Below are 23,366 nucleotides of genomic sequence, written 5' to 3'. Positions count from 1 at the left end.
AAACAAAAGAAATCTTGCATTCGAGCAGTAGCACCTCCCTCCTTCAATTATGACTTCGTCAGAATAGAAACTTGAGGCGGACCATTGTCTGAATTTCACTCTCCGAGTCTTTCTACTTGTACAAATTTAACACAATTGGGATTCAACCTACCAGTGTTAGGATGGTCTGATTTTGTACTTTCTTTTTTTTATACTTGCAAATTAGTGTAATAGTGGTTTCCATGGAAGGATGCGTGTTCTGATGATCAGCCATTGTTAATTTACCGTGGGGAACTATTTCAATTTTCTTGTCTTACCTTTAAAAAAAAAAAATTTGGACAAAGGTTGCCGTCCAATCTCATGGTGTCATGAGCATCCGAAGTAAAGAATTAAAGAAGTGTAGACCATTAATAACAAACCAAATTAAATTGGATTTTAGTTGAGAATTTACAGTGATATACATGTAGCTTGCCTAAAAAGCTGTTACGGTTCTACATTGTGGAAGAGAAATCCCCCCTAATGTTATCTCGTATTGTGGGAAATAAAATGGAAGACAGGCCTGAAAATATTGTGCTCTTTCATTTCTATTTCTAAACCTTGTGATCTGTGAACGTGTTTTTCTTGTTTCAAGCGAAAAGGTTCAGAGGTGGGAAAGGAGGCTTGGTTTGCAGGGAACAAGAAGGAAAATAAACATGACAGTTGTATAATCTGTTTGCATTTCTTTATTTAATATTTTTTTTACCAAACTACCTGTTTATTGAATGTGCAGATATAAAAGTTCATTTTTCAATCTTAATGCAACCTCATGATAGTCTATTATTGTACATCCAGTGGTAAATAATCTTTGGCCAACTGGTGAAATAGCCAGTTTTTATTTCTTTACTATTTAACCAGTTCCCTAACAATTTCTATTCACAGGAACAAGTGATGTTGTGTATTTTTACTGTACATTGTTAGAGCAAATTCTTTATTCTCTGATTTAATATAAAGTAAGATTTAAAAAATTGAAGATATGTTTAATCTTCCATAAATATTTGATTTCATCGATTGAATTTCAGAAATGAACAGACACAACGTGACTTTTAAAGATTTTTTTTCGCTTGTTATTCATAAGAGAAGGAAATTCTGTTTGTTTCAACAATTGAGGTAGCAACATGATAACATTAAAGAAGTTTAAATAGTTTTAAAAGAAAGGTAACAGGAAAAAATTAAAAGGGGTGATTCAATAACCAGGCTGCGATTTAGAAAGTGAACAATAAAAAGGCAATTTAAGAAAAGTATCAGACAGAAGTAGCTTGCAGTTGCACCTGAATAAGATTACAAAAAAAGGTCTACAATGGGGTAAAAACCAAACGGTAAAAAAAAATGGATAGGAATACAACAAAAATGATAACACACTCACAAAGTCATGATAGAGAATGCAAAAGCATTTAAATGAAACAAGTTATCTACAAGATAATAGAAACAACCAACCAAATAGCAGACAGTGTCAGAGTTACAATGTATTCAACTCATATCTCACATGTACATAATAGATAGTGATAAGCATTCTATTTTTTTTTCTAAACACAGTTGTAATTTTGTAAAGATGAGATTTCTGTACATACTGTACATAAGACTTTCAATCTTATAAAATCTTTCAAAAATGATATTCTCTCTTTCTCTTTTTAAAAATTCATTTCTTCATTTGACACAATATATATGTACATAAATAGATCTCTGGCGTTTTAGAGACAGCTTCACAAAAAAAAATGTGGAAAATATAGAAGTCTAGAATTGATTCTTTGAAAAGATATGATACAAGCGATAAAACCCCTATATTACTTTTTACTAAATATAATTATGATCTGCTATTAACAAAGCTGTGCCAATGTATTTCATCACACTCGTTCTTTATTCTTTACATAATATCCACTTTGGTAATTTCATTACTCTACAAAAAAAGGTAGTTAATCTGATACCACTTGGTTTCAAAACATATTTTTACAACAAATTCCATCAATTCATAATTCACTCTATGAATATTGTACGTAAAACAAGATAATTAATGTATACACAGCGGCATATTTCAGTCCTCTTTTGCAAATCAAAATAAGCAAAATCCATTCTATTGTTTTTTAGAAGCCAGCCTAAATGCCAGCATAACTTGCCAGTGCATATAATTTGAGTGATTGATCAGTGAATAATACTATAACCATCCAGCTGCACCTACAAAAATTCATATCATTTGAGCGGTGAAAAACCCAATACAAATGAATCATGAAAAACTCTAAAATTTGCAATCAAATTAAAGTGAAGACAGTAAGTCAACAAAAATGGCGATTTATGTACATTTTCTATCAATGTAACAAAATCAATAATACCACAGAACTGAGGGAGCAGACATTTGAAAAGAAAAAAGATTTTTATAAAAAATCTTGCAATACAAGAAGCTCAACATATGAATGTAATCAATGTAGTCCTTGCATTACTTATAGATAGTAACTTATCATTTTTCTCTTTTTTTTTTGGTTGCTTTGTACAAGACGAACACTTACACACTGCTCAACAGTAGACTTGTTCGTGCAGATGCCATTTATTTTTATTTTCACAATTTCCAGCTATTCTACAATAGATCAAATCACTGAGATTACACAAAACACACGCACACACTCAATAAATTGTAGATAAAACTGCACTACATATTTTCATATTCTGTTCCCGTAATTCTCAAGAAATATGGCTTTCATGAATATCTTTTCTTCCAAGGAATGACTCTCTCTTTTTCTTACTCACATGGCTAATGTACAGTCTTGCATTGATATTCATTGTGAAATTTTAACATTCATGATTCTAACACACAATATCAAATTTTTGACGCAAATACCTCCAACGACATACAAAGTGCAGTTTTTTCTACATGAGGACGAGCACATCACAAGATACAATATATATCTTCAATATCAAAATATATAATATAAAGCATTTATCCCAATTTCCTTCTCTGACTGACTAAGTTCGACTCCATTTTCCACCGCCAAATCATATAGAGTATAGAAAAAAAAAATACATTTATCACAAGCACTGAGCAGTGAGTGGGCATTCAAAAACTGTGCTGCTTATGTACACCAAACAGTACTCTGAAATATAATGAAATATAAAAAGAAAATACTAAAGAGTCTCGTCTTTCTATCCAAACAAATCAAAGTGTGCCGGGTGGAGTAGGGGGGGTTGGTTGCAGCATGGTATGACGCATATAACAATAATAATAATATAGGGTATTTGTACAGTGCACATATCCACCTTATTAGGTGCTCAAGGTACTCCTATATCACCCCAGCTAAGCTTGGTAACCGATTCCAGTGCTCACAGCTTTTAAATGAATGACTTCTTGCCGGTACCCAATCACCTTTCACTTCTCAGCTGATGATGAATTCTTTCTCTCGGCCATATGGAGCGGCCATCTTGCTTTTTGAGTTGGATATTTTTTATCACCTGCTTTGGCAGGCAAGACTTTTCATCCCTCTTAATCTTTTGATTTCTAGTCTAGAAATCCGTCACACTCTTCTATGGGAAACAAGAAGAAAACATGCTTCAAATTAATGAGTAGAGTAAATCAGTGTTACCACCCTTGTTTACGCTTTGTAATGTACGGCTTACTATCTCTCAAAAAGATTCATCCATTGGTATTGTTATGTATTTCATGGTCAATCGCCTCGTTAAAGTCAGCGGTTAAATAATACATCCCAATTAAGATTTTTTTTTTGTAGGAATATTACCCGACAGTAATTGTTGTTAGAAACTGAAAATCTATGAACACTAGGTGTAAGGTATATGGGGTATGATGTAAACCCAAATGTATCATATGCTCGCAAACACAAGATAATGATTTAAAGATTAAAGAAATTGGCTGACAATTTCATTTCTTCTTTGCATCTGATGTAAAATATATTTAAAAATTTGTATTGATAAAATGGGATTTTCATAAAAGTGGAATTTCATCAAAATGACTGCAAATTAAAACTCCATCTACATCCTTACAATACTCTCAAGGAAAGACAATCTTTTCCCTCTAAAACTGCTACGGACTTTGATGTAGCAGCTGCAAAGCGAAGCCACAAATGTTTTTTTTCTGGTTGGCACATCCAACATCTGTAAGGTTTGACACAAAGAGAAAATAAACATGACAATGGACAATCATGCATGCGTGCTGTGAAGAAAATACCCAGCTGGAATACATGGTGCGGTGGAAAATAGTGCAGAGTAGTCTTCTTTCTCAAAATCCTCTTTCATCTCTCACCAAACTAGGCTAATAAAATCTGATGGACAAGTCCCTTTTTTTTATTTCAGCGAGTTTCAGCGGCTCAGCTGGGAAGCGGGGTCGTCCCCTCCACCTCTCTCTCTCTCTCTCTTTTGCGTGTTTGTCCCCCGACTTCCGATGAGATGGTGCTGAAAACCTGGGTGGGCCGGCCTTACGATACCCAGGCCTCACCGATGCGAGGTCTTTTGCTGGGCGGAAGGTCTTTGCGGATGTCCTCAGGGTTTGGATAGTGTGAAGGGGAGCTACCCGGATGCTGAGGCTGCTGTTGGTGACCCTGTGGATGCATCAGCTTTCTCTCTTTGGGTGGTGAGACCGGCTCACACTTGATGTTGGGGTTGATAGACTGGTCCAAGTCCATTCCACTCTCGTGTTGGTGTTGCGTCATCGACGTGGAGGGCGTCCTGCATCCAAGAACAATAATATGGTACAGTGTCAAAATGGTCTCGAATCGCACCTATTCTCTCACTCTCTCAAAAAGAAATTAAAAAAAATATCTGCTCTCTTGGGCAGGAAAATAGCATTCAATTTCTTACTAATTGTATACAAAGCACTTCATGGTCAACCTCCCGGCTACATCACAGAATTGTTAGGTTGTAAAACCAGTCGACATGATCGCAATTTGCGCACCTCGAGGGATTCCCTGTTTTTACAGGGATCAATCATTTGCTTGTGTAGCCCCAAAACTCTGGAATAGCTTACCCCTGGAAGTAAGAAAATCACCACCTATAAACAATTAAAAAAACTAAAAACACATCTATTTCATCAATGACAAGCATTTTGGAGTCTGACATAGAATATAAACTTTGGTGAAAAGTTTCTGTGCTCTATAAATGAATAAATCTGTATATAAAATAGTCATCCACTTAACATCAAAGGGAATACAAAACCAATATTTATCATGGTTGCATCTTAGATAAACTACTTTAAAAAATTACCAAAAAGTGAATCTTTGACAAAGCTGGAAAAACCATGTGGAAACCTTTAAAAAAATTCCAATTGCTGACACAGAGATTCACCAAAGGGGTGTTTCATGAAACAAAAATTGATTTCTCAATTACAACTTTCTCTAAGCCAATCATAAGCAATGATTTCGGTAGCTTAATAACAAAAGCCAATAAAAATCTTTTAATTCGTGAAAACGATCTCCAAAAGTCTTGTAAGAATGATTATTTAAGCCAAGGGAATTAAAATGTATGGAAATAGGGCAAGGACGGAGGAAGATGGTGGTCAGAATGACAGAGAGAGGTAATGGGAAAGGAGACGGGAAGAAACAGAGAGATTGTAGGACAGGATGGAGGGAGGTTGGATGGATGAATTCTCACAGATTATGACTGCCTATACCAGCAGCTTGTATAGCAGCCGTTAGAGGGCCTTGCTGAATATTACTCCAGCCCGACACCAGCGGGGAGTTGTAGTTGGTCAGCTGGCTTAGGTCTGCACTGGATAAGGGAAATTCCCCACCTGAAAAAAACGAAAGATTTGACAGTTTCTTAATTTGACAATTAAGTTGATCTCATCAATTTCATGCTTAAGTGATGAAACAAGTTGTTTATTAATGAATATCACATACAAAAAGGACCCATTGGTCCCTTTTTTAAAGCTAAAGTTCATCTAGTTGAACCAAACAATTATATGAAAAAAAATCATTAAAATCGGGGTTAACGGTCAATATATGACAGAACCTGATCTGGTTCATTTATATAAGCATACAGGGAATAATTTTGCTTTACAAATTTGAATAGCATTTTTGGTCATATGAGAAAAGCTCTCAACTAAGTAATGTACAGTCCTATGTAAAAATATGCTATACAAGAGACTTGTATAGTGTTTCCTTTTACTATGCATAGCAGTCTTTCAAAAATGTGGAGCAAATTGCGATGCGATACCAGAAAAATTATTCCCTGACATACCCATGTAAAACCATGAAATCTATGCTAAAAATTATCACAATGAAGATCTCTAACACAGCTAAGCACATATGAAGGAGTGAATTATTATCATTGCTTGGAGAAAAAAACGCCCGGATCGAGTGCTATGCTTGTATTGTTACAAATTTTCTACGAGAATAACTTGGTACATGTATATAGTTTTTTATTATACATGCAATTTGGTGGTGATTAAATCTAAGTTAAAAAGAAAGTATATGCAAAATAATTGTTTCCTTTCTCCTTGCTGAAATCTCATACATTTACCGCCACACCCTCTGTGTGCTTGCTGGTGTTTGTTGATGCTGTGTGTGCATATTTTTTTTCATTCCATGTTATTATCATTCAATGTACTGGGAACTACTACTCACAAGTTTTTATTAACTTTTCTGTAGTTTCCAATTATCTCTGATATTATTTGTCATTCATGTACATATTGTATATATACCATTTCTTTATGCTGAGAAAATAAATAAAATTTAACCGAACTGAACCAACTGCCTAAATTTGAAACACTGGATGAGCCTTAACATTGCAGTGAATAAGGCTTACCCAGGTTTTTTTTAAATTTTTTTAATAGCATTTTGGGGGCCAAAATTGTCCTGAGCCCCTGCATGTTTTTTCCCCCTGGCCCCATCCCACATTCAACTCTCATACATGGGAACACAATAGGTGAATTATATAATTTACGCTTCCAACAAATGTTGAGATTTTGTTACATGAGATTCCATATAATTCTAGTGAAAAGGAAAGTCCCAGAAAATGAAGTTAAGAAAGACTAGCTCGTAATTGGGGAGGTGATTCTAGATAAGATCACATTTTTTTTAAAACTTCTTCAGGACGTTCCACAGTTAAAGTGAAATCCATGTCATTTTCACCAAACTTTGCACATAGATACTTTAGAACCTGAATATTCTAAATATGCAAAAATTAACATAGGTCCATGTGCTTGATTTTTTGCTATAGAGCTTCAAAGTTCACCTAAATGGGTGTTCTTAAGAATTGCGCATTCAAAAGAATTTGGCATTATTAGACCTCGCAATATCACTACAATGAGTTTAAACCTATATTACTCAGTCAAGATACATGAAAAAGTCATCAAATTTTGCAAGAGAGTTAATCATTGTATTGTTAGAATGGAGAATCTATTTTTAGTGCTATTTGTTTGCAATCTTAAGTCTAACAGCACTGTCAGTTCTTAAAAATGGCGTAAGAGATAACAAAAACCCAATCTAAAAAATGTGAAATTTCAATAACAAACTACCAAAGTACAAAAAATGCTGCACTTTATTCAAAATCCATGTCATTTGCAAAGTTGTAGAGGAAGGTATACATAAGAGGTGCAAACATTAAAAAATAGGGGTTCATGTGCTTGTTTTCAAACTATCAGTATTTTTATTAGAGAAAATGTGCTTTCTAAACCACCAAAAATGTGCCAAATGCTTTGTATCTATGTGAAGACAAAAAACAAAACCACTCTACCATTTATTCAAACTCGGGGTCATATTCGTGATTCTTGGCAGCATTGCAGAGTAAAGTATGTCAAAATTGTAGACATATTTTTAAAATTGGTCCATGGAATAATTCAAGTTGTTTAGCTTCATAAAATAACGCATCGGATCTGTAGTTAACGCACTGCATGTTTTTTCCCCCTGGCCCCATCCCACATTCAACTCTCATACATGGGAACACAATAGGTGAATTATATAATTTACGCTTCCAACAAATGTTGAGATTTTGTTACATGAGATTCCATATAATTCTAGTGAAAAGGAAAGTCCCAGAAAATGAAGTTAAGAAAGACTAGCTCGTAATTGGGGAGGTGATTCTAGATAAGATCACATTTTTTTAAAAACTTCTTCAGGACGTTCCACAGTTAAAGTGAAATCCATGTCATTTTCACCAAACTTTGCACTAGTGCTGCAAGTCAGGCGCCATGTTCGGGTTCGGTTCGGTTCGGCAAGGTTCGGCAGAAATTTGCCGAACATTGGTTCGGTTCGGGGTTCGGTAATGGTAGACTGATAAAGCTATAGTTCATTCAGATCAGGTATACGTAGCGTACCGGTAGACAATTTGTACTTGATTGACTGCATGATATGTGCTCGCGTGTACCTCTGTCACATCAAACGATTTTACATGTATCTCTATCTTGTTGACATGAAACTATGAAAGTTATAGCGCTCAACGAATCAACTGTTATCTCGAATTTGATTATCTGATGACAGATTTATTGGGTAACTCACAGTTCTAAAATGGCGACTCTTCCTAGTCGTCCATACCTGGACCACACTTTGGATACTTGCTTGCACTCGATCGTACCAGCTAGGCTAGGCTAGGCTAGGTCAGCGCATGCAGTCCCCTTGTAGCGGGACTCTGAGCTCATGAATATTTATATATACAGTCCGGCCAAACGTGATTGGCAATTGCATCACATACGAGGCGGCCAGCGCCAGTGCACTGAACTGTAGGCATAGTAGGGCCAGGGGCGTGTCGAAGAAAGCGTGCTTTTGTAATTCGCCTTTCGCTAATTGGCTCGATGGGTGAACTAAACCACCAATCGCATGTCGCTGATTGTTGCATCGGTACATACAGCTACGTGCTTTGTCTGCTCGCGAAACTCAGCTCACTGATTGAAGAGCAATTCCCGAGATTTCTGTGATTTCATTGGTCAGATTTCATTCGACCATGAACATACAGACCAAGTGGGATGCAAAGTTTTACGACTGTAATGGGACAGGGGGAGTAGAGTTATCATCGAATTGTTTATGGTTAATTTGAGAAGTTGATAAGAAAGGAAAAAAAAAAGTAAAGATTGGGGGTCATTTTCCCCCAAGAGATGAATGTTTCCGCATGGCTTTATCTTCATTCAACTTGTCAACGAGGGGAAGGGGATCTTGCTATATGCTATACCGTAATCATTCATGAGTGTTTGATTTTTATTTTCATCTGATTGCTAATAATAAAAAAAGATAACTTCACCTCATCTCATTTCTATATTATTTGTTTTGTGTCTCTCCTTTCCATCTCTAACAGTCACTCACTTTATTTCCCACTTTCACTGGATCACGAGTTACGATCTTAATCACATCGTATCGTAATTCGTAATATTAATGGTACTTCATCTTTCACTTTCAGTTTATTGAGCTCGTTCATTCAAAATACTTTGAAGATTTTCAAACAAGAATCTTGTTCGCCACCTAAAAACAACAATATTTTAGATAATTAGATTTAACCAATGAACACTCATACAGTTTTGGTTTTCTTTACCATGCTTCGGCGATTCGGCCACAGAGCGAGAGATGATGAAAGCCAGTAAAATGATTATAGCGCAAGCTCGCGCAACATCATTCATCGGATCTCCTTTCTTAATCAGGGCCGTAAAAACCACAATGTCAACATGAAAATGAAAACAAAATCTAGTAACCGCAAAATAAGCGCATACTTCCAACATACAATTGCAAAGAAGATTAAATAGAGAATGCGCAAATATAATGATTAGAAAGGGTGTAAACTTATAAATTTATTAGCTGAAAGCCGTTTTTTTTTTTTTTTTTGCCGAACTTCCGAACCAAGTCTTAGTGTTCGGTTCGGTTCTGTTCGGTTCGGAAGTGCCATGTTCGGCGAACTACCGTTCGGTTCGGCGGTTCGGCTACAGCACTACTTTGCACATAGATACTTTAGAACCTGAATATTCTAAATATGCAAAAATTAACATAGGTCCATGTGCTTGATTTTTTGCTATAGAGCTTCAAAGTTCACCTAAATGGGTGTTCTTAAGAATTGCGCATTCAAAAGAATTTGGCATTATTAGACCTCGCAATATCACTACAATGAGTTTAAACCTATATTACTCAGTCAAGATACATGAAAAAGTCATCAAATTTTGCAAGAGAGTTAATCATTGTATTGTTAGAATGGAGAATCTATTTTTAGTGCTATTTGTTTGCAATTTTAAGTCTAACAGCACTGTCAGTTCTTAAAAATGGCGTAAGAGATAACAAAAACCCAATCTAAAAAATGTGAAATTTCAATAACAAACTACCAAAGTACAAAAAATGCTGCACTTTATTCAAAATCCATGTCATTTGCAAAGTTGTAGAGGAAGGTATACATAAGAGGTGCAAACATTAAAAAATAGGGGTTCATGTGCTTGTTTTCAAACTATCAGTATTTTTATTAGAGAAAATGTGCTTTCTAAACCACCAAAAATGTGCCAAATGCTTTGTATCTATGTGAAGACAAAAAACAAAACCACTCTACCATTTATTCAAACTCGGGGTCATATTCGTGATTCTTGGCAGCATTGCAGAGTAAAGTATGTCAAAATTGTAGACATATTTTTAAAATTGGTCCATGGAATAATTCAAGTTGTTTAGCTTCATAAAATAATGCATCGGATCTGTAGTTAGCATGCAGATGATGAGAAAAATCAGCTCATAACCACAGCTAATTAATCGCCTGTTCATCCGTTGTGACGTCAGCGCGCAGAGTGTACAATATGCGCAGATCATAATGCGCACAAACATAACTGTGGAACGTCCTTAAATGCTAATTCAATATTCTTTGGTGTTCTAAACTTTATATTCCTTGTTCTTAGGTGACATGTACAGAAACATGACATCGCAATTATAAATGGTAAATGTTTCCATTCACAAAGCTTGGAAACATGCTTATTACTTCTGCCCAGTTTGGTTTTATTGGATCATGCTTGGCTTTGCACGATTTTCACTGTATTTTTTGTAATTCAAAATTATGGGCCTGAAAAAAGTGCGTTTTCTGTGTTCCTCCTGAATTCCTTGAATTTTTTGGTTTTTGGTTTTCCAAATAAATGAAAACTGAAGACTCTGATCTAGATCTTAATGTTTTGGGGTTTTTTAATGCTATTCTAGCTCAAATAGTTTATTCTCTGTTATTGGTACTAAAACATTATCTGATCGAAGTATTGCACTGCATGATAAATAGACATAAAGAGGAGGCCATAGCATGATTTTAGAGAGACAGTGAATGTGAAATTTTAAAAGGGTTATAAACCTCCTATCCTCTGATTAACATTGAATAAGATCTTTCTGTGACAGACAACCAGTCTTTTCTGAGAAACTTCTCTTGATGACATCCTTTAAGTCTTGGCAGTGGCACAGTGAAAAACGGCCCCCGCATGGCAGAACCGTGACTCACGCGAGGCTGGGGCGTCCTGGTTCCGAGCGTGGGTTCCAATAGGAAGGATAACCCCATTATGAGAGGGGAAGCAGGGAATAACGGCAACGTCGCTATCCTTACAATAACATGTCAGGTATTGGGATCTGGGAGGGGGGGGGAGGTGGCCATTGTTCCCTTCAAGGTACATGTATATGTAGTACATAGTATTCCAGCACAATGTACAGTGTGATACATTTTTTAGAGAGTGAATAAATGCACATCACTTGCTATTATGACATAATAGTAATAATTTGGTTATTTATAATAAGACATACACTCTACTATATGTGCGCCAGGGTAGGGAATACACCAGGGCAAGGCTTCATTTTTCCCTCATCACAGCCCAAATAGCCTCTCAAATTCCCCAAAAAATCCATGCGTTGGGGCGATCGTTCATTCTTGAGTTGCCCCAAGATCTGTCATAAAAAATATTCAAGATTATTTAAAATCAATATTCAAACTGCATGGCAGAATAATGATATTTTCTTTTACTGCATAATTGCTTGTTACCCCCTAAAAAGTAGCCCTTAAAATGCAAGAAATAGCCCCCCACACTCTGCAATCGCCCTGATGTGGGGGAAAAATAGCCCCTAAAAAATAACATTATTTTCTACCCTGCTAAGTGCTTATTTAACAGATTTATAACAACCCCAGTCATTGGATTCGATCAGCCTTTGTGTGTGTGTGGGGGGGGGGGGGGGGGCTCCCATCATGTGTGGAACTATTACATAAAAAATAATTCTCTTTGATGATGGGAAGAGGGCGAGGGGGTTCAAAAACACAAAATAATGCATTATCTAAAAAAAAAATTGTTCGGGAATTACACAATACTATGGCAGATACCAGTATATCTGATTAATTGTCACATAAAAAATGGAGAATTATTAGGCTATACAGTGTGTATCAAAAAAAGGTATTCCAAGCATAGAAGTCTATATATCATGATGTATTGAGGAAGAGATTTCTTTGGTACAAAACATGGTCACTTTAAGGATGTTCCAGTTATGTTTGTGCTCATTATGATCTGCGCATAGTTTACACTCTGCGCGCTGACGTCACAATGGATGAACAGGTGATTAATTAGCTGCGGATATGAGCTGATTTTTCTCATCTTCTGCACTTTAACTACAGATCCGATGCGTTATTTCATGAAGCTAAAAAATTGAATTATTCCATGGACCATTCAAAAAAATATTCTCTACAATTTCAAAATACTTTACTCTGCAGTGCTGCCAAGAATCACGAATATTACCCCGAGTTTGAATAAATGGTAGAGTGGTTTTGATTTTTTCTTCACATAGATACTAAGCATTCGGCGCATTTTTTGTGTTTTAAAAAGCACATCTGCTCTAATAAAAATGCTGATAGTTTAAAAACAAGCACATGAACCCCTATTTTTTAATGTTTGTACCTCTTAGGTATACCTTCCTCTACAACTCTGCAAATTTTGGTGAAAATGACATGGATTTTGAATAAAGTGCAGCATTTATTGTACGTTTGTAGTTTGTTACTGAAATTTTACATTTTGTAGATTGGGATTTTGTTATCTTTTACGCCATTTTTAAGAACTAAAAGTGCTGTTAAACTTAAAATTGCAAACAAATAGCACTATATATAGATTCTCCATTCTAACGATACAATTATTAACTCTCTTGCGAAGTTTGATGACTTTTTCATGTATTTTGACTGAGTAATAGAGGTTTAAACTCATTGTAGTAATCTTGGTCGGTCTAAAAATGCCAAATTCTTTTGAATGCGCAATTCTTAAGAACATCAATTTGGGTGAACTTTGAAGCTCTATAGCAAAAAATCAAGCACATGGACCTCTGTTAATTTTTGCATATTTCGAATATTAAGGTTCTAAAGTATCTATGTGCAAAATTTGGTGAAAATGACATGGATTTCACTTTAACTGTGGAATGTCCTTAAATAGCCCTTTGTAGACAATATATTAATGAATGCAGACTGAAAAAGATGTTTTTTTCTTGACTGGAACAAGATATCAATTAACAAACAATGAGTTTCTTTTTCCTATTCTCGAATATTTTCATTGCAAGAATCCAGTATCTTTGAAATTGAACCCGCAACATTTGAATTACCTTAGTGTTTAATAATATATGGCACTGTACCAGGCTTCAAACTATAATCCTAAAAGGTTGTCAAACCTCATCACCCAAATGCTGAACTCATGAAAGTGACTTCATTTTTTATAGTTTCCTCAATTAATGTTTTTACCATTAACATTTCTGCAACTTTAAACCTTCAACTTGGCGAAATAACTACGCCACCGCATGAAAATTTTGTACCTTCATGTCTTGTGCATCATTTTGATACCAAATTTGCAACATCCGAGTATGCGGTTCTGAAACTACACGTTTTGTACGTACATGCCAATCCCAAAATTGCTCAAAAACGTGATTTCCTAAACAAAGTCAAAGCAAATTGTGTTTTCCACCAAAATTATAAATGTATGATTCATTTTTACTTTTGCTGGTTTAAATGGATTTATTTTAGGTTAATTATGATCACAAAAGGGTCCCCGATAAAGTTTATCGAAAACAAAAATAAACAAAAGTTTGAAAAATATCAAATAAATACATGAGAAATTCACATAATAAAATATTTAAAAATTGTTTTGGCATTTTCAGGTAGATATTTATTAGAAATGCAAAATGTAACAAAAAACCCCATTATTTTCACCCCAAATTATCTTTCTACAATTATTTAAAGTGAGTTAAAGACATAATAAACATACACTTAAAAGCAAAAACATACAAAATTTCATACCATTATTTCCATACTTAATGAACTAAACAAATATAAGAATTTAATTAGCAGAAAGTTTTACCATTCAGCCTTGTAGTTTACATCCGCCTTTACATGCAAAAAATTTTGCGACGATCTCACGATCAGCAGCCAATATCTGAAGGGGGTTCAATATGATCCTCCCCCCTCCCAAATTATTAATATAGAAGTCATTATATGGAGGTCTTAAGCAATTTTCATAGTTAGGCTTTTTTTTCTTTCATTTATTCAACTAACATATCCTTTCGATGTACTTTGCCTTTACCAAGCTTCTTTTATCAGATAAAAGAGGATGCAACCTACCTGCTTGATACGCTGTAGGTAACGCTGACGGATAGTTGGTAAGACCCTGTGGGTTGCTAGGCGTGGCCAAGGACACCGCTGGCGTTGCTAACGGTTGATTTGCTAACTGAGCTGCTGCAGCATGCTGGAGAGAGGGAAGAATGCAGAGACATCACATTTTATAATAATGTGATTTCAAAACCATGGGATAACATAATACTAATGATAGCTTTTTGCTTGAAGATATAAAGCCCTTGCTATTGTTATCCGGGCTTTAGCTCGAGCTACAATCACCGGCGCTCAGTGCATGTAAGGAATTAATCCTGCCGGGTACCCATTCACCTAACCTGGGTCAAGTGCAGCACAGTGTAGATAAATTTCTTGCTGAAGGAAAACACGCCATGGCTAGGATTCGAACCTATGACCCTCTGTTTAAAAGACGAGAGTCAGAACCACTAGACCGTGACACGTCCAATAATTCTTAGAGTTGTTTTGAAGGAAATTGTTGATTTTCAAAGACATCGTTGATTCTCAAAGACACAAAAATCAGACGCTGGCGATAAAACGTGACTCGCATATTATTTTGAAAAGATACCATACAATTATTTTGTATGGTTTTCTTTCATCCATACTCCCCAACCAAAAATCAATATACATATCATTCATCAAGTCTCCAGCATTCAATATTTCCTTCAAGCCATGCTCAGCCGTACAGTATGTATTACTGTGAAGATTGATCGACTTTGAGTCTCCTTGTACTTTTCTAATCAAGGAGAAAACATTATATACATGAGCATTAATGTTATGGACAGTACATTCCAGGATAATTTTTTTTTCCAGGATTACATTTTGAGCTACTAGCCAAAAATTGGAATTTTCCTATAGACATCTGTATAATATAATTTCGATTTTAAAAAAAATCATAAAACCTGCCATATTTTGTAGTTTATAAAAGGATAAAATTCTGCCAAAAAAAAGGAAACACTTGGCATGCATCTCTGATAGATTTTTTTTTAATTGTACACATATTTCCTATACTAAGAATGCATATAGCACTTTCATTTATTTGAATGAATGATTTGAAGAGAATTGTTGATTAAATTCCATGCTTATGGGCACAAGTGCCCTGCCCGGGGGATCGAACCCCAAATTTTGATATGTCTGGTCGGGCGCCTTAGACCACTCGGCCACGGCACCTCCACATCTCTGCTAGATACAATGTATTAGAGAGCTGGAAGATGGGAGACTCACATTCGGTATGTTTCCTCTCGAGCTCGGTATGACCACCTTGAGGTTCGGTCTACTGGGCGGCTTGCCCATCAACTTCAGAGGGAGATGGTTGTTGTTGCCCCCTCCTCCTCCACCACCGCCACCGGCCCCGCTGGGCGACACCGGGTTCATGTTTGAAGTGGGCACATGAAAGTAAGTAGTATTTCCTGTAGGGTTGACAACGGCCAAGGGGAGAGAAAGATGACAGGTGATTAAACAAAGCAGCAACTAGGCTTTGTGCGGTGATTGGTATTAAAGGTTAACCGCAGGAGAGGAAGTAGTTATTAATTATGCTTTATCATGACGACATGAAAGTACTTGAGACAGATGAATACCTTTCCATTCATTCTGATATTGTATTCAACCGAGTTCAAGAAGCTTCTGTTTTGAACTAAGATATCACTTTTACCAATGAAGCGTGAATCAATTCCTTCAAACAACCTTTATAGAAGATGAAAGTCTTAATTTTCATACAAACAAAAAAGTTGAAAGTGTTATAAATTTGAAACAAGATTGTGTATGTATTGTTAGTTTTGATGCTACTTGCATAATCAATGTTGATTATACAATAGATATTTTTGATTGATGAAAAAAATACAAGCAAAGAGCCACAGAACAAAATGCAAATACTTCAAAAAAAGAAAAAATAATAATAAAGTGGAAAACCTTTAAGTCACTTCTTATTGTCTGACATCCATGTAAATCTTGAATTAACAATTTATCAGTGGATTGTGATATTCACGTACTCTTTTCTCTTATTTTATTGCTTTCTTTGAGAGCAATGTTCTGATAATGTTCTTTTTTTCCTTAGAACATTAGAAGAATAATCAATGTGAGAAAAAAAAGGAATACAAAAATCAATGAGGAGCTGTGAGGTATTATCAATTCTTGAACAAACAATGAGAAATTATACATCAACTTCAAATTAAAATGGCCTGATAAATACACACAAGCAGAATAGCATAATTATGTAAATGTCGCAAGAAAGAGACTACATGCAGAGGGATATTCTAGAACTGTTAATGGCTGGTAAGTTCATGAAGACAAAGACTGCATTCCTATTAATTGGTATTTGATGAAAGATGTGCTGTACCGTGTATATGGCAATATTTCCTTTTTGAAACACGTTCAAGAATCCATTAAATCACATGTATTTTCCTGACATGCTATACTTATGGTCTCGGTTTTGCTTTTACGCTTTAGTAATAGTCTTTACGTGAAAAGTGAAAGTGTTACGATAGTGAGTATGCAAAAACTGTTCTGAAAGTGGGCATGCAAATCCATTAAAAGAATCAATTAAAAAAATCATTCCCAGACAATTGTATTTATATATTTTACAGGAGAATGAAACACTGAACAATTAATGTATGAAACCAGGACAATCAAAGAAACCAAGCATTGAAAGTTTGAGAAAAATTGAACAGATAGTAAGAAAGTTATGAGCATTTGAATGCTGAGATCACTAATGATATGGAGATTCCCCAATTGGCAATGCGACCAAGATTTGTAATGTCACAGAAGTATAACTCTCTCCTTATGTACAGTGAAAATATACCCCAGAACGATTCCAACAATAGTACAAACTCTTTGTCAATGATTTATTTCATGACGCCTCTAATACTTGTCCTCCCATGAAAAAAAGACAAACACCAGATCTATGGATAAACTTCCACAATCAAATGTTCATCACTTTCTTGTTTTGTGTTCAATTTTTCTCAATCTTTCATTGATTTTTCTGTTATAAATACAAGCCAACTTGTTCACAGGTTTTCATTCTCCTCTAATACAAAGGGGACGTCAAAAAAGTGTAAAATATCATACTTGAGAATGGAATCTTTAAATGTAGTCACACACAATCTAGACATGGGGGGTGTTTCACAAAGATTTAAGTATGACTTAAGTCGCACTTAAATGCCGATGTGTACATGATATGCAACGCACGATCTTATTGATAGATATGCAGTAGTGCGCATCCTCATGGCACGATCTGACCAATGCGGTCAAGTCTTTCATACCATACGCAACTCGGTACCCGAAATGCCTTTTTTTTCCCATTTAAAAGTATAGTAGTATAACAAGTCTTTCATACCATATGCAACTCGGTATTTAAATGCAACTCTAAGTCATACTTAAATCTTTGTGAACCCCCCAGGTCCTATTATTAGTAACCCATCACCAAAAAGCATTGTTATACTACTATACTTTTAAATGAAAAAAAAAGGCATTTCGGGTACTGGTATTCACAAAAACCTCAAACAATTGACTTTATTTTAGTCCATCGGTTCCTTGAAGACAGGCTTTAAAATTCTCAGTTCAGTTAGTTTCTTGAGGAATTTCATGAAAATTTGTTGATGGTACCTGCATCTTTTTCATGCCCCAAACTTCCAGGGGATTTGCCCTTGTCTCTGGGAACAGTCACGGTTGTCACATGAGGCTCTGCTTATATATAAGACATGCAATGAGGATGCAGGGGAAAACAGAGAGGGGGATAACATGGAAGGGGGGGAAGGGGCGGGAAGAAGCAGGGATGAATCATGCAGGGGTGAGTTGATGTGTTACCAGAAGCATGAGAGTCAGAGAGAGAGAAATAGAGTGGGGGAAGCATTAAAATAAAACAAACAAATAAAAAGGGCAAATAATGATTGATATCTTCTTTTTTTATCCTAAGTATGCCAAACCTTCACCCCGATCGACATTTGCTTTCAGTGTTTACTTGAATATTAATGGCATATGCGACACCTTGGCAAGCAAAATAAAATTGTTGGCAGGAGCATTAATGCAAAAGCATACATCCATACACATTCAACAAATAAAATCAAGTTTGTGCCAGTAACAAATTATGTGAATGAAACAATAATGCAAGGTGAAAATGGTGACAAACGGTACTAATAATCCCGGGCCCCATCTTACAATGAGTTATGACTGATCCGATCAATCGTAACTATGGACGGCCAGCAACGTCAACATGTACTATTCATGTTTGTTCAAAATATTTTCTAACTATGAATGATGTATATTCATGCATTCATTGTTTGCTTGAAAATTCACTGTGCTTCTCTTTGTTTACAAAGGACATTGTGCAAATTTCCTATGGAAAAAATTATGACACTGATGGATTTCCATATAATTACGATTGATTGGATTAATCGTTAACTCTTTGTAAGACAGGGCCCCGAACTGGTACTGATTTGAAGATATATTCTTGACATGAAAGACAAATATAGGTATATTCATCAACAACCAATTGACATATCAGGAGACTTAGTACTAAAGTTATGACCACTAAATCCAATTCATCTTGTATTCTATGCACTAATATAAAAAGAGGCATCTGGCATTTAAAAGGTATCCATTATTAATTTGAAATGTGTTTTTCAAAATTACTCTTAAAAACTTAAAAGCCCTCCTCATCAAAGAGCGAAAAGGCATTATCAAAAACAAATTTCCTCCATTTACTCAAATACCTCATCTGAGACTCTGTACTAAAGGTTTGTGTCGAGTATGGATGTTCACAAGATGATAAATTCCTTTCCATTTAGTCAATGATAATAACAAGCTATAACAACGAAAAGAAGGGGGAGTTTCTATGAATCAGGGACACTGGCCATTATCACAAGGCGAATGCTACCGAGAAGTCCTTGCAAATAATGCTGGAAACCGTTGAGATGTGCCAGAGAGAAACCGGAGAAGGTGAGGAGTGATGCCAGCTCTGGCTCTATGAGCGCAGCGTGAAGGGCAGGAAGGAAGGGGGAGGACGACCCGGCTTTATTTTTAGCCATGCCGGGACTTCTCAAACATAAGAAAACCAAGCACCGGGGACAACGCTCCGCAGGACCTGGAAACCAAATGGCGTGGCAAAACCGTCTATTTTTTTACGTCGCCGCCTGATTCATGAGAAAAGCGGGGAGTATTCATCTCGGCGTGGGCGTAGGTTAGACATGACTGCGCATGATTGGGTCTTTAGATGCTTCAATAAACATCTAGTTGATATCATTCCAATGAAATCAGCTTCTTGGCAGTAGAACTGAGGCATCATTGAAAATATTGGAACAGAGAACATCGTAAAAAGGTCTTATTTCCCTTGTATCTTTCTATAATCTTAACATATTTCTTCAAACTCCTTTTTTGCACTCGGCTATTAAACATACCAAGTGATTCACTAAACAAAAGAATGGCATGCTGATGAGCATGTGTGGGATGAAAATAACGAAATATAGCTCTTATTACACACAAATGAAAGACCCATGACTTGATCAAGGGTCATATATATTTCATATTGATCAATTTTGCCACAAAAGTAAGAGGAAAACATCTTTCTTTTAGAGTCATCACATTATAAAAACCTGGTAAACCTGTAAAATTAACCTTAGCATTTTATTGTGAGGGTTGAGGGTAACTTCTACAATTGATTGCATTCATCATTTTGCACAATCAGTCATAAAAAACAGCCCAATGATCGATCGCAAACGTTTATGATACATGGCCCTGCTCTTCACGATTCTCACCTGTACTGGCTGGTCTGGGCGGTTGTGGACTGAGTGTACTTCGTGAGAGCTGTGGCTGGGGACTAAGACTGTTCCTCATAGGACCGGGACCTGGACTCAGGCTCGTCCTACTCAGCATGTGAGGCTGCGGGCTGAGACTGTTCCGGGCGACTGGTGGCTGCATGAGGCTGGAGCTGGTGACATGTGTCTGTTGTTGTTGTTGTGGCTGCTGTTGCTGCTGTTGGCTGTGGTTGCTGTTGGGACTTGGCTGGCCATGGGGATGATGGTGATGGTGGTGGTGGCCGCCTCCGTTATACGCCCCCAAGCTGGTAGAGGTTTGCGGGACGGACACTGGCATGGAGGCCGGGTAGTCTGGAGGGATCTGTACCTGTAGCAACAAAATATAAAACCAGCCCTTTAAATCCATTTCTTTTGACACAGCATTTCATTACTTGGGATATAACAAAAACTTCCAAGGACGATAGAAAAGACATGTTTAGATTTCCATAATTCAAAATAGCATGAATATCTAGATGCTTAAAGCCAGAATTCAGAAGCACCCATACATATATCAAAGCATGCACATATACCAATGAAAATGGATCATAATGGACCATTATGATTATGAAAATTCAAAAATGAGTCGATCATTATTTTCTGAGATCAGTGGGACCAAAAATAATTTTACACACAACCAAAACGACACAAAAATGGAAAGCCTCTTGTGTTTCTTTATATACATGTAATCTAGGTCTCCTTCAATCATTCTGGATTTTCTTTTGAATTTGCGAGTTACATATTTACACCGTTTGGTGCAAGAGGTCTTGTTGCTTCTGCTCTAATCAACATTTTTACTCAATGCAGGACATACTTGCACATGACTACAAGAATGCACAAACATGACTAAACATCTTGCCTTGAGCTGTCTCAATGAGGAGAGTTGGTTCCTTTCCATTCTATCTCCACCTGCCACATAACATACCAGGTTTTGACAGTAAAACAACACACAGTCCGCTACATCTAATCCCACAGAAGGGGTACCTGAATGGATGCAGAAAGCTCAGCAGAGGAAATAATGTTGCATCCTATAATCCTGGAGCATTCCTTTCGACCCTCTGAAGGCCCCCAATAGATGAACCTTACCATTGATCACAATTTGTATTGTGAATATGAACTTCAACTGCACTATCACTCCACAACCACAGTTTCCATGGATTTTACCATCAATGGAATACTTTGAGGAGTCCTGTGCAACAGGCTCCTTGACAGGACAAATCTTTGGACGAGTTCAATTTTGATTTTCAAACTTTGACAGCAACATGAATCATGATTCAAAACACAATACAAAACGCAGATATGAGAAATGAAGTATGGGTTCAATGTTCCCCATTCCCTGTTGTAAAAGTAAACATCTTTCTGATCTTGATTTAGAGGAAAGGTACGTAATGAAACATTATCAGCTTTGATTTTATGACCTTCAGCATTGCGAAAGCAACAAAATGCCAAACTGAACATGATTAAGTTTTGAAACGTCTCTAAATGTGCTTTTGCAGTGCAAGCTGCGCTAGAGTGGGGAATTTGAAGACGATCAACAATTAACCAGCTTCAAATATTCAACCCTGGCTGGTGCGCCCCTGATCACGTTTGTATTGTTTCATTACGTTTTGAATCATGATGCATGTTGCTGTTAAAATTGGAAAATCGACACTGAACACCCCTAGCTTAAGATTGCATTCTAGTTTACGCATAGGGCTCTGAATAAAGAGGTATAAACCCACAAGCCATTATGGAATGCTCATCTTCAAAAGATATTTTACCCTGTTCATGGGTGCTCCACTTCCACCATTCATCATTCTGTCAAATTCCTCATTGATCTTCTGGTATTTGGCTTCAGTGCGTGGTGTTAAGATGTAGGATTCCGAGTCGGGGTCTGGACTCTCGCACCCCTTGTTCTCCTTCTTGTTCAGAATCTGGAGGATAAAATAATGGAAGAGAAAGGAATATTGAAGTAGAAACTCATGACCTCGTAAACTGGTGGAAATAAAATCATTGCCTTCACATTGAAATTCATTGACTGGTCTTGAGGCTACCGCGCACCTTACGACTGGTCCACGATCCAATTTCGGAACAAATCGCATTTTGCTAATTTTCTGGAAATGTGAATGAAGTTTCTTTTTATTTGAGGTTCAAATTATCTGAAAGAAAAACAATTTTGGATGATTGCAAGCCTTTATTTTGGAGTAAAGGCCAAATTAGTTTCAAATCGGAACCATGTATGATTGCTATGACGTCATTATGCCTAAATATTAAATTTGCTTCTATTCTGATAAGGATGACAGCATAGTCATAAATTTGAACATAGGTAATCGCACGATGAATTAGAACATTGTACAGTATTAAGATACTCTATGTCCTAATATTAGCATCAAAGTCTACTACATTTTATTCCAAAATCAGGTCGCAAAGCAATTGTAAGGTGTGCGGTTGCCTTTAGAAGTACTGTACACTGCTTCAATGCTTGAAAAGTGTACACACATTCTAATTAAAAAATTAAAGTTAAGTTTACCAGGGTTCATGAAAGACTTTCTGGAAGGTTTAAGTACCACTTTACTTTTTTAAATCTCTGCCTCAACAGGCCTTCACTTTCCCAAGAATATCGTGCAAAAGAGGCCTTAATAATGTTATCACCTTAATAGACATCTAATCACATGATTTCTTTTGAGTAATTATAACAGAATACACAACCAATCTTAAGAATCCTGAATTTTCCCATTTTGATTAGAACTAATCAGTAAGCAAGGCCATGTCCTTTCATGTCATCTTCCGATGTTCCAATAACCACTTCTGAATCCATTGTTCAGTTCATTGATATGTTAAACATGTGTCTTCTATAATACGATACATGGATTTTGATTTCACTGGCTCAATATTAAAGGTACCTTTTCAGTGTACATTATTCGCAAAAAAAATTCTTCCTGCATATAAACAGAGCCCTGTAACATAAAAAATAAGACCGATTTTATAATTAAAGGGGAAATTCACCCTGAAGAAAAGTTTGTTGTGAAAATAGCAGAAAAACTTAATAAAATATTAGTATAGATTTGCGGAAAATCTGTTAAAGATTAA

General features: G+C 36.2%; 1 protein-coding gene across 1 annotated transcript; it reads right to left on the bottom strand.

Annotated features, from left to right (window-relative positions):
- Positions 1–710: 710 nt before the first annotated feature.
- Positions 711–23,194, bottom strand: LOC129262452 (myocyte-specific enhancer factor 2A-like). Its single transcript, XM_054900574.2, has 8 exons — positions 23,180–23,194; positions 22,058–22,210; positions 20,262–20,628; positions 18,115–18,192; positions 15,739–15,923; positions 14,509–14,632; positions 5,602–5,740; positions 711–4,680 (listed from the first exon to the last, which is right to left on the bottom strand). Exons 1-8 carry the CDS (start codon positions 23,192–23,194, stop codon positions 4,431–4,433), a joined length of 1,311 nt encoding a protein of 436 aa, XP_054756549.2. The 3' UTR covers positions 711–4,430.
- Between the last annotated feature and the right edge of the window lie 172 nt (positions 23,195–23,366).

This window comes from Lytechinus pictus, chromosome 5, assembly GCF_037042905.1.
Source record: "Lytechinus pictus isolate F3 Inbred chromosome 5, Lp3.0, whole genome shotgun sequence".
NCBI classification, from domain to species: Eukaryota; Metazoa; Echinodermata; class Echinoidea; order Temnopleuroida; family Toxopneustidae; genus Lytechinus; species Lytechinus pictus.
Note: the sequence above shows the minus strand (reverse complement) of the source record. Positions and strands in the feature narration are given on the sequence as shown.

Bases quoted from the DNA above. Each gene is read 5' to 3' on its own strand.
- LOC129262452 (XM_054900574.2), bottom strand. The intron at 15,924-18,114 runs GTACCATCAACA...TCAACCCTACAG, and splicing joins GGGGCATGAAAAAGATGCAG to GAAATACTACTTACTTTCAT. The intron at 14,633-15,738 runs GTGAGTCTCCCA...CCCTCTCTCCAG, and splicing joins CGAGAGGAAACATACCGAAT to CATGCTGCAGCAGCTCAGTT.